At 37.0% G+C, this 12,850-nt stretch overlaps 1 protein-coding gene across 2 annotated transcripts in view; it reads right to left on the bottom strand.

Annotated features, from left to right (window-relative positions):
* The window catches only part of LOC124636836 (mucin-17-like), a 68,745-nt gene that overhangs the window by 10,924 nt on the left and 44,971 nt on the right, over nt 1-12,850 (bottom strand). For both annotated transcript variants that reach the window (XM_047173019.1, XM_047173020.1), the window contains 3 exons: nt 4,455-4,552; nt 2,311-4,269; nt 586-2,084 (listed from right to left, as the gene is read on the bottom strand). In XM_047173019.1, coding sequence (XP_047028975.1) covers nt 586-2,084; nt 2,311-4,269; nt 4,455-4,488 — 3,492 coding nt within the window. In that variant the 5' untranslated portion in view covers nt 4,489-4,552. The remainder of the gene's footprint in view (nt 1-585; nt 2,085-2,310; nt 4,270-4,454; nt 4,553-12,850) is intronic.

Genomic DNA, 12,850 nt, shown 5'->3' on the forward strand with positions numbered 1-12,850 from the left:
TAGGCTGTACCTATATTTACAAGTACTTACTTTCCTTTCATTAATGAACTAGTAACTCACAGTCGGAAGTTGATAATTTGGGTACTAATGAATCATACATACTTTTGTTGCCATGCCTCTAACTTATTATTTTAAAGAATATTAACTTTTTATCACTCATTTTAACAAAAAAATAATGAACTTTACGTTTAATTTCAGGGAAAACCGGCCTCTTCACTACGTAAAATCTACAACGTTCTCCAAAGTAGTGAACGTAATTTATCGTGAGTTCAGCCTATAGATATTATGCTCATTACTTTGGATATGTTGTACGAACTTTCAACGATGGACGACAACGCGAAGAAGTATGAAGAAGACGGAGAAGAATCGTCAGTTAAATATTATTTATCACCTTTTTAATTACTGATGCATAAAGAACTATAATTGCGATGTCTATCATTAACCATGATTTTTAATTCAGTATCAAGTGTTAGGTGCTTTGACTGTATTTATTTTGTCTTTATGTACATTTAATTTTGTGATTATTCATTGGGTACAAATTGATATCCTATGTAATGTATGGTAACTTATTAATATTAGACTCACCAGCAATCCAATGAGTAGTATCAGAGCAATAACTCCTATAGTGCTGACAGCGATGGCCACCGCCGCTCCGGACCCATTATCTTCATCACCAAGTACCCTCGAAGACGCCTCAGTAGTCATGTCTCCACCATAAGTTGTGACGTCATCGAACCCAGTGGCAGGTCTCGTAGCAGGTTCACTGTCCGTCGTAGTGTCAGCAACAGTCGTGTCGTGTATCCTCGCGTTTCGTTGCGTTGTCGTTTCTTCGCGTACCGTCGTAGTAGGTGGCTCAGTAGGTTTCTCTTCTATTCTAGTAGTAATTTCCACAGTTGTAGGCGGCACTGTCACAGCTTCAGTAGTAGGAGCTTCGGTTGTTGTAGGTCTAACAGTTTCCTGAGTAATAACTTCGTTGCTGCCACTGTTCTCGCTAGAGCAATCTGTTTCTTCATACGTTTCGGTAGTTTCAGGTGCGGCTGTAGTTGAAGTTATTCTCTGTTCTTTTTCGGTGTTGATTTCAGTAACAATTTCTACGACAATCGTGGTTGTATCTTCGGTTTCAGTTTCAGTTGATGTTAATGTAGTTGATGGGACTTCGGTAGTAGTTGCCTGGGTAATCACTTCGGTAGGCGGTTCAGTAGTAGGCTGGGTAGTAGCTTCTACTGTAGATGATTCTGTAACTATTTCCTCAGTTGTTGTTGGTTGTGTAGTCACTTCTGTTGTAGTTGGAACTTCAGTTGGAGTTTCAGTAGGTTTCTCCGTAGTTTCAACTACTTGATTTGTAGTACTTTCTAGAATTTGTGAAGATACCTCTATGGGAGACGTTGTTTCAGTTATGAAAGTTGTTGATTCTTCTATCGCCTCCGTTGTCATGTATTTAGGTCTATAAGTCGTAACAGGGCTGTCCTTTATAGTTGTTATCCTTGTCCGAGTTGGGAATACTGGATGCCACATACTAGGCGTGGTACTATCAATAGACGGCGTCTCAGTCTCTTCATCCTCAGTTGGTACGTACGAGAATCGGATGGTAGTAATTTCATAATCCGTAGTAGCCCTAGGTTTTTCTTCAGTTACAGTTTGATTTACTTCAGAACTGGCAACAGATTCGTCTTGCGGCGTAGTGACGCCCGATGGTAGTTTCGTAATTGATTCAAAACCAGTTGACCTTGTTGCGTCAACTGGTGGAATTGTCTTTTTGGTTGTTTTGTTTACTTGTTCCGTAGATTCATCGGTTACGGATACCCAAGATTGTTCTGTTTGATTTTCAATGGAATTTGACTTGTCTGTTGCTGGTTTGGGGCTATTTTGTTCCGAAATATTGCTCTCAGCGGGAAGTCTCAAGTCTGATTTAGGCTCGGTTACTGTTTCAGTTTGTACTGAGGAAGGCGGTGATGTTTGAGCAAACATTGGTTGCCATGGTAATTTGTTCTGCTCCACTTCTGTGATCTTTGTAGGAATGATGTCGTTGCTTATTGGATTGGCCGTAGTCGAAGTTGTAGTAGCAGTGGTGGTGTCTTTTTTGTCTGTAATACAGAAATATTAATACCGATTAAAAACTACTCGAGTTTTCAAATGATCGAAATGTACCTATTTGTTTTCAATTTTAACAAAAAACAATGATGTTAATTAATTTTTTGTAGAAATTGTTGTTACTATTATTTTGAAAGAGTTATTTGGAGGCAATTATCTTTTTACTTGTTACAACATGGATACAGATCCAACAAATATTAGCAATTTAATCAGACTCACCTAAAACTTCTCCGACTTTCTGCAGCTCATTTTCATCAACGGACTTTTGCACCGTCACTGTTTTGTTCACCACTGCTCCTGGGGAAGGCGGGGGACTACGCAGGCTGGCCAGCGCCCACGCAGTCGACGTCGGAGGTATCTGCCACTCACTCTCCGTCTCCAACTCCGTCGAAGTAGCCGTTGATGATGCGAACCTCGTCGACCCTCGCTTCCACAGACTCGGAACGGTATTATCTGATATCGACTGAGAATGAACCACCTTCTTCGTCCCACTTATATCACTTTGCTGAACAGGATCAATCTCTGAAGAAACTGTTGTCAGCATTGTACGGCTGGGTTGGCGCAGTTTAGGCGTTGTCTTTTCTTTTATGCTGAAGTGTTCTGAATATATCGTTGTAGGATTTGTTGGCCTGTGGTACACCCTTGTGATGTTACGTCGAGGCACCATCCAAATAGGTCTATTTCTCGGAGTTGTGTGATAGAATTTCCGTGTCTGTAGTCTAGGACTTAGAGTTGAAGATATATGTTCAGGTTTAGACGTCACGCTGTTCGGAGAGTCTTTGTTATTGTTAAGATTGAGTCGTTTGGAATAAGTTCGATTTCTATTGAAATTACTAGAATATTTTTTGGTCACTCTTTCTGTTGAAGATATAGAATTTTGCGTAGATATAGGGATGGCATTTACTGAATCAATGATAGGCAGAACACTGGAGAGAGGCAGGTAGTTTGTAGGTGATATAGATATGCTCTCGGGGCTTGGATCAGGGAGTGCTGGCCTCGTGGCAGATGGAACTGATTGCTGAGCAGCTTTAAGAGATGCTAGTTCCTCCTCTGCTGACGTGCTCGGTGTGGGTGAAGGTATTGATTCATTGTCGCAGTCATCATCGTGAGTGATAGCATAGGTCTCGGTAGATAAGACAGACATTTCATAATATATACTTGTACCTTGTACATCAGATAGCTCTTTCTTAGAACTGTCAGCACCATCATTATCTAAGAGTCGAATTTCTTTGGTATTCTTAATAAATACTGTTGACTTGTTAGTCGGAGTATTATTGTTCAATTTCTCCATGCCAATATTTTCCTTAATTATGTGCATGTTAGTTGCATTAGGAGTAGATGTTTTAGCTTTAATAGTGTCTAAATTATTAATAATACTTGTAGAGATCCGTTGAAATTTCTGGTCGAAGTAATCGTTTTTCGGCGTCGTCAGATCGCTGTCGAAGTCAAAGAAACTTTCAGATTTGAAAATATCATGGGTAGTGTCTTTGTAGCCATATGATGCTTCACGTGGGAAGAAACTAGAGAATCCTCCATAAGATGGACTACTGTACTCATTCTTTACTTTGTTGTCAGAACTCTCATTATCCGAGTCATGAGTGAAGTCATCTCCGAAGTTAAAGCTAGGGCTAGTAAAGAAATTAGTATCAAACTTGCTGGAAGTGAATTTCTCAAAAGATTCCTTATCCTCCTCATCTTCCTCGTCTTCAAAAGCTTCTTCACTGTGTACTTCTTGTTTAATACTCACTGGAGTAGTACTGCTTGAAAAAGCTGGCAATTTTGTTCTTTTATAATTGCGCATGCTATCAACTATTTCGGCAGGCTTTTTAACTTCTGCCGTAGGAGTAACTATAACTAGTTTCGGCGTTTCTGTTGATTTGACCCTTCTGAGGGTGCTTTCTGTGCTTGATTTCAGTTGTGAGTGGAATCTAACCCTTCCCCTGTCTTTGTATTTGGCGTTTTTTTCTGTGTGTTCTTCCGAGGTTGAGTCTTTGGGGTTTAGTTCATTGAGGGAGACGTCTGGGGTCTTGGGCCTGTTTCTGGCGAGCCAGGTGCCATTGAGGCGGCTGTACCGAGGCGCTCTCTCATCTTTGACAGTAGTAGATGTCGTGTCGGGGATAGCGTTGCTGCTAACTGTTGTGCTGCTCAACAGTAGTATATTTACTACTAATGCTGCACCTGGAAATATGTTATATATTGTTAATACATATTTACTCAACACCCCCAATACTTTAGATATACTGTATATTTTGTCTTGTGACTTGACACAATGTTTTTTTTTCTTTATTGTTACCCTGTTTTTTTTAAATAAATAAATTGTAAAAAGAATAATTTGTTTTATTTATCAACCTAACAAACCTTACCTAAACATATTCTCACTGGGGACTCCATGTTCATAACATGTTGTCGATAGGAATACTGTGTTCAACTTTGCTTCATCTCCATCCTGTCATTGATCGCCCTGGAAATAAAAGAAAATCATAATTAATTGTATCATAGTCAAAAATGTTTTGTTATAAGTAATCTGTTGTTCATACGATCTCTAAGTTCATGTTTAAGATATAGCAGTCAAAATAAATATTATTTTGCAAAATCTAGACTTCCTTGGGCTGGAACGAAATTAATGGATTTTATTTACGCTTAATTAAATATTTTGCAGGCGTTTCTTAACAGTACCCCAAATTAAATTATTCTATCAACGTAGACAGGTCTGTATCGCATACTCCAAATTAGACACAAATACTATCACTTTCTTCTACAATGACGCGTAAGAAGTAAAGTATAGTAAATTACACACGAGAATCACAATAGTTCATAATAATGTTCATGGGAAAACGATTATATAACGCAATGGTGCAATAATGTCGTGTGACGATGACACACATCATAGCATAGTGTCGCGGAATATTAGTATTGTATTGCTTTGAAAAAATGTTCTATGTTATTGTAAGATTGACGTAGAATTTGTGGAATCCAAAGAGAAGTCTTTGGACCCACGTTAAGTTCGCTTCGGGTTATTTGAAGAATGCTTTTTACCTAGTAGTTAAAAGTAGCAAAATGTTCAAGTCTTGGCATCGTAGGTTAAGGCGTTCATCGATTACATTAATATTATTGTACTTAATCAATAAGTCTGTACAAACCATTTAACTACTTCAAATGCCATAGTACGCGAAATTATGTAAGTTGCTAATGAATTGACATAGGTACAACTACTCCATTCAAAGCGCCTACTTAACATCAACTAAACAAAACAAAACGCAACCAATTGCTATTACAAAAGAGAAATACTAACACACGCTTCATTCATCATCTCTTCATTCATTAATACATAACCTTGCATTGCATCTTCTCACACAAGTATACCAAAACTTCATTATTGAAGGTTTGAAGGTACTCCATGACCCACATACATAATTATCGGAACACTCATAAAGTCGTCACGGTAATTACCGAAACAGAATTACCGACGGGAGTGCAAATAGTTCAGTGGGTCAGTTGTACCAAGTCAGTGGTCAAAAGTTTGGTTTGATAGGAACACTGATATAAGGGTTATTTGCTGTATTTTCCTTCGGCTGACATAAAGTTTTTTTTGGGTTAATGGGGTCCAGTTATATTCTTGAGGTAAGTCATGATGGCCTAGTGGTTAAAGCACCAGTTTCTTAAGTAGAGTTTTCGGGGTCTGTCTCAGTTCAGGGAAGTACCAATATAACTTTTACAAGTTATATGCACCTACGTTTTAAGTCTTCTATGGACCGAATCGCCAATCCACACGGAATAAGCATGGTGATTAACGCTGATTCTTTCTCTATGCGAGAAGAGATTGTCTGAGCCCTGCAATGGGACGACACAAAAGGTTCGTTTCACCCTGCATAAGGATTTCGAAACAATAAGTCAAGAGTTACTTTCTATACCTTGCTTGCCAGGAGGTCCAACTAGAACGAATCAAAAATAAAAGGCAGTCTAGACGATTTTTTGTACCTTTTAGCAATTATCAACAATTTTCCTAATGCGAATAATGCGTAAAATTGCATATAATTTACCAAATCATTTAACTTATTACAATATTTGTTTAAAATATAGGAACTAATCAGATTCTATGGCTATGGTTAGATTTTAATGTAAATTAACCAGAACCGCTTAAATTAGGTGTCTACATCAGAAATAAGAAGTGAAAATACGCATTTCAACAAGGACTTTACATTTTTTATTACCTACATTGCAGTAATTATACCAATATCCGTAAAATTAAATTAATTGTATTTCCACTGTTTGTGCACTCATTTTTACGCTTTCACAAAAATACTCACGCATATCATAAAGAGGTCTCGTTTTAGGATGTAGTCGAAAATAGTAATAAAAATAGTTTAGTAACCTAATTAATATAAAAAGTTTCGAAGCACTCGATACAAAAATTCCGGATACAAATAGTAAAGAATTGCAAATCAAAAGTAAAACCTCATAACATTTTACCATTCGCTCTAGATTAGTTAGCATAGTCCTAGATTAAGTCTGATCTAGGCGGCATTTACTGTAATGCACTTTCTAATGTATAACTGCGAGATTAAGAGGTGGATAATGTTAAACATAAAGGAGGTAAATCGCTGAGTCACATAGGCTGACAACAGGTTTCACTGACCAAGGGGTGTTCTGTACCGGGGCTGCGGCCCTGGTACATAAAAGGCCTATGACGGAACACGACGGTTTTTAGTCAGTAAGAGTCTGACACTCCCTCACCGCTGCTAACCCAGGTTATCAGGAATGAATAAGCAGTCCGTCTATATGAAATAATAGACTGCCGGATAACAGGGTCACTAACGAACCCTGCACACAGCAACCTCAACTAAACCGATGGTTATAACTGTTAATTTTGAAGGTAATCGTTTATTCAAACAAACTTTTAGTCGGTATGATAAAAGACAGATCGACCTACCCTATATGTAGTCTTTCATTTCTATACTGATTGATAAGCTCGAACTATCGACAGACGAATGTTCGATTGATAAGCTCGAACTATCGACAGATGAATGAAAAAAAAGTTTGAAATGTGCGGGGACTCCCAATAAGATTTAAGATAGGAGATCTAATCTATACTAATATTATAAAGCTGAAGAGTTTGCTTGTTTGTTTGTTTGAACGCGCTAATCTCAGGAACTACTGGTCCGATTTGAACAATTATTTCAGTGTTAGATAGCCCATTTATCGAGGAAGGCTATAGGCTACTTTTTATCCGGGTTCGTGCAGAGGTTCCCACGGGATGCGGGTGAAACCGCTGGCAGCTAGTAAGCTAGTAGATACATAATTTACGTGTAATCTGCGACATAGTTGAGATTTAAGAGCCTCTTGGCTGTGCTACACTTAGATAAAATAAAACGACAAAATAAAGCAGTCCGTAAAACCAGTACCTACTTACCAAACTGCTTCTAACATAAAGGTCTCTGTTGACAAATACACTAAGCCATAGAGATCCGCAATCAAACTTCTTTGGGCCCGTCGTAACCACTTACTTGCATAATACAAAGACATCAGCATTTTCATAACATTTCGCCACACTTGCTCAAACCGGGAACCGCACCCGGATCCATTACTGAATCAAAATTATGTAAGTATATACCAGAAAAATAAGTAACAAGGAGGAATGAACTCAAAAAAAATACTGAAATTAAAATGCAGAAAATAAATAGGGGGCTCATAAAAAATATTTACATGCATGGCGATGAATGTTCAAAAACTCCTTATACCAACAAGAATATTCCTTTTGTCTAATGTAAAATATAATTAATGCCAAGTTTTAATAATATCATACCATAACACATTTCTTTAAAAGACTTAAAAACACAAAACACTTAACTTGGACATGTACCTAATACTTCATGTCACGAATTACTTCAATTTTAAGGCAAGTAGGTACCTATTGCGTTTTGATATCAAACAAAAAGAATGTAATGCGAACAAAAAACGTAATGGTTAGTGAAACGTTCAATATAGTCGTGTCGGTGTAAGTGGTAAATAAAACACGAGGATCGTGACAGAATGCGCCGGAGCACCGATTCATGGTTTTTTAGAGTTGGGTCGTGCGAGTGTCGATAGTATTTAGTTATCGATAGGTTAGGTAATATTTGTGCAGTAGTACGTTTATCATTAGGCAGCTTTATTTCGTAATCAAAAGGGTGGAAGTGGACTTTTGTATATTAAATATGATTTATTGAGACCGAAATGATCTACTGAAGCTTAAATAAAAATATGCATAAAATGCTCACCTATGTATTTCAAAGAGTATTTTTTTATCAAGCTGTTGTTAAAAGTTTGATCAGTAACTGTAATAATGCTTATTATTCTGTTTCACCTTTCTACTCTTAAAAGAATTGTACTAAATTCACATGTTTCACCTCCATAAATATTTACAAAGTTACAAAAACCAGGTCAAACAATAAATAAATGCTAACAATTACGTGACACAGTCCAACACTAGTGAATTAAATTACATCGACATACACCGGGCGAGTGGAGTCGCGCCTCGAATCTTAAAATGGCTGATTTACATTGAGTCAGTAACTGACGTCAGTCCACTGACAAGTCAGTGCTGACCCGGCACTGCCATCGTGTAAATTGATTTGAAGTCAGTACAGTACTACTGACGAAACACTGACACTACACTGACTTCGTGTAAATAGCACGCGTCAGTTTTCGGCGCCTACACTGACGTCAGTTACTGACTCAATGTAAATCAGCCTTACAGGCACAGCACTGCGTACAGTCGACGAAAAAACACATTCGCAGAATTGATTTCTTGTTGCATGTAGATTATTATTTTATTGATGAGAGTATTGACATTTATCAAAGGCACGGCGTGCATTCAAATGTATAATTTGGAAGTAGTCATGAGATTTAAGTAATCACAAGTAAATCAGAAGCAGTTTTAATTGGAGAATCTTGTTCCATCAGCAACTTACTGGATAGAAGAGGTGATAAATTTTATCTCCCTTTACAATCTATATCTATACTAATATTATAAAGAGGAAAACTTTGTTTTTTTGTTTGGTTGTAATGGATAAACTCAAAAACTACTGGACCGATTTTAAATATTCTTTCACCATTATAAAGCTATATTATCTGCGAGTAACACAGGCTATATTTTATCCCGGTGCGGGCAGTAGCTCCCACGGGACACGGGTGAAACCGCGGAAAAACGGCTAGTAATTCATAAAAATGCTCATATTGCTCATAATACAATTTTTCAATCACTTTTACGATGAATTCAAGATGTATTTATGCGTACTACTTCGCCCTACTCGTACGTTTATGCATATGTTTACGTTATTTACCTCCCCACTCAGAGACTTTTAATGATTACTTAAGTTACTCCTTAGTGACGGAATGTCATACAAATCCTTCACTAAGGAATGGCTTAAGTAACCATTAAATATCTCTGAGTGGGGAGGATAGACTTTAGTAAATGTTTATATAATAGGTATTTGCTATTAATTCGGTTAGCATAGCGGGCAACCTAAAGTTCTATATCTTCTATACTAGCGAACACTTGTGTCCTCACCTATACCAACATTATTTAATATAGCTCCGTGGCTTACGTGATGATGGTCTATGCCCTTATTCGAGCCGTTGTACAATACAACGTACAAACTGACGCAATGATTCAAGGACTTAGAAATCTTTAGCTTTGCTCCGTCTCCAGTCGAGAGGTTAATGAGGTTTTTCGTCATTATGCCTCTGTTTTATTTTTTTTTTTTTGGTGACGTATTTAAATGACAATTTAAATATCGATGAATTTGCAATATGAGGAATGGACATCCCTAAAACCACAAACTAAGTAAGGAATTCTAAGTTAAGTAACGCTGAAGTATTCTAAGACAATACTTAATTTAATCTTTTTTTTAATTTTTAAGGGAAATAAACATAAATTTCAATGATCACTAGTAAGATTGATTTCTTAACCATGTACTTAAGTTAATAGACGCTCGATTTCTATAATACATATATCTCTCTATCCTATAGAGGTTGACTTTAACAATAGCTCCAAATCATGCCAAACAATCACTAATGGCAAAACGACGTCAGTTCTAGAAAACCGCAGTAAAAAAAACGTGAGAAAAACTTAAAAAATAAACAGTGTTCGAATCGACTGCGTTTTGTTCTTTTTCTTTATCTTCAGTAAAACAATCGAAAGCTCAATTCAACGCCAATTTGACCTATTGTCAAGGTTTCTTTGTCTAAAGTTTTATTTATTTAGTAGACAATTACTATTTTAATGCTTTATTTATGTTTTTAATGCTTCGTTGAATTTTGTAATACTTCAATTAAGACTTTTAATTTTTTGCTTAATTAAGTCACAAGCTATGTTAAACTCAATCATGTTTCTAATAAAAATTATAAATCGAACTTGGAATGAAGTAGGTACTTACTTTTTCCAGTAACTTTTATAAGCATGTGTAACGTTACGGCTAAAGCCCGAAGTGGAGCTACAAGAAAGCTTAGTGTAGCCTTCATCATAGTGGCTACACCTAGGTGCAACCGCACATCCGACTCTTAAGTTCTTTAAAGCCTATTTCTCATGGGCTAGATCCAGGTTTTCGATTCTGTTAAGCATTTTGGGTTCATTTTGAAATTCTTGTCTTGTCTCTACCGACTGAATCTCTCTGATATAATAGATTAGGGTAGTTCATAGACGAAGTACTAAAGAGTTACTTATGTGTACTCCTTTACGTCATCCTTCTTTCATATACTACACACAAACCCAGTTCATGTACTCACTATCTTTCATTCACTACAGTACACAGAGTTTAGTACCTCTAAACAGTATTTAAAGCAGTAGATAGTATTTAAATGCATCGACACGTACAAATACATTGTAGCGGACAATAACACAAATGGTTTGAATGTCAATACCAAGTGTTATGTGTATATTATTTGCGAGCAGGGAGTTCCAAAACAGTGAGCCGAACAATTGACTTCAAATAATTACCTTTGATACTAAACTGAGACAATAGTAAACTAACTTTTTGAACTCCCACGCGCACCGCGCTAAACGTTGCCTAACCTTATGATTGATAGATCGGTACGGCTTTTACTTAGCTACAAACTCTAATGTTAATTAATTCTTGTTTATAGAAGAACTAAAATAGACACAACGACCTGCGAAGCCTCTATTCCAGAGGAGGGATCGATTTCATCGAATTTTGTAGGTACCTAATAGTAAAGAAAAATAATAGAATTGTAAGTGAATCAGAAGGGTTATTATATTTTTTATTGTTGTCCATAGGGTGTTGCTATCTTCTTGTTCTAGTGTTGGACCAACTGATAAGTGCAAAATTTTACTCAAGTACTGTCAAAAATTTACCGATTTTCTAGCAGCTTTCGGCAACAAAATTCTATCTCCGGCCAAAGAAACATAAGTCTCATATCTTATTCATAACAAAATGCGCAAAATACAATATGCACTGCAAAACAAAAGACGCTCCGACTCAGACACGTGTCACGGTGACCCATTTCCCGATTGTCACCGCCATAGCAGAGCATTATAATTTTACAGTCATGCACACGAGTTAACTGTAAACATCCAACTAAATTACCCATGAAAAACAACTCAGTGACATCTCTTAACTGTGTGGCTAATCAGATATTTGACTTAGAAGTTCTGTAAACAGAAATTGGGGTACAGATGTTTTCTCAAAGGAGCGGGTATGTCAAACGTGTGTGTGTCTATATGTATATCAGGTGTAGGTCGGTGCTGGTACCCACCAGTGGTGGTGCTGGGGTTGCTGGATTGTTCGGAATAGTTACAGCTGCCCTGGTACATATAGTGGAACATGATTGGTTTTAGTCAATAAGAATCTGATACTCCCTCACGCTGGCTGCAGCCACAGGGGAAGAGGTCATTTGATGATCTCCCATAAAAAAAAGGAAGGTGTATAATGGTCGTTGTATGCGTAAGATTAGGAGCGCTCAGGCATAGTATAAATACTATAATGGCTCAGGATTGGTCAATCGCCGATCCATACAATGACAATGTGCATGTTACATTTACAGACACAAGAACAGCTCACCCGCGTCACGATGAGATAAAATACATAGATATACTTACCTGTATCCCTAATCAGATGTTTGAATTATTTTTGTCAATACAATTAGCTGTACCAATTTGGAAATAGGCAAAGAAAATCATCATTACATACATAGATGAGCACTAATATTTTGTGTGATACAAATAAGAGTGATTGAGGTCTGGTAATTTGGTGAAAGTGTCACACAGTACCTACTTAAGTACATGTGGTAAAGATTACATACGGAATGACGCACGATGATTCAAAGGGCTTGATCCAAGTAGGCCATTTGCGAGTAACTTTCGATAAAAGCTATTGTTTTGTATGTCGATACAAACCTACTCCTTTATTATAATGTGACCATAAGTTTACATTACACAACTTGATTGAAGTTTTTCTATTAAATAATTGGCTGTAAACTACATTGAAAATGATGACATCATTTGTTATAACACATTTCTTGCACATTGCAATTCCATAATGATCTTTTAAAGGTAGATCGTAAATAGTTTCCGATATCCCGCTGGGTTATTACCAATTGGGTACTAACTTTTTGTAACAAATTACAAACGGTACTAAACGGTTTTTTTTAAGACTTCAACGCAATAAACAACTTAATAGGCTAATATTTCAACTAAGTTTTAACTAATTTGCTTCAGCAATTATGCGTAAAAATCGAGCCGACTGATTTTCGAAATGTACCC

This window comes from Helicoverpa zea, chromosome 15 (assembly GCF_022581195.2).
Source record: "Helicoverpa zea isolate HzStark_Cry1AcR chromosome 15, ilHelZeax1.1, whole genome shotgun sequence".
Lineage (NCBI taxonomy): Eukaryota > Metazoa > Arthropoda > Insecta > Lepidoptera > Noctuidae > Helicoverpa > Helicoverpa zea.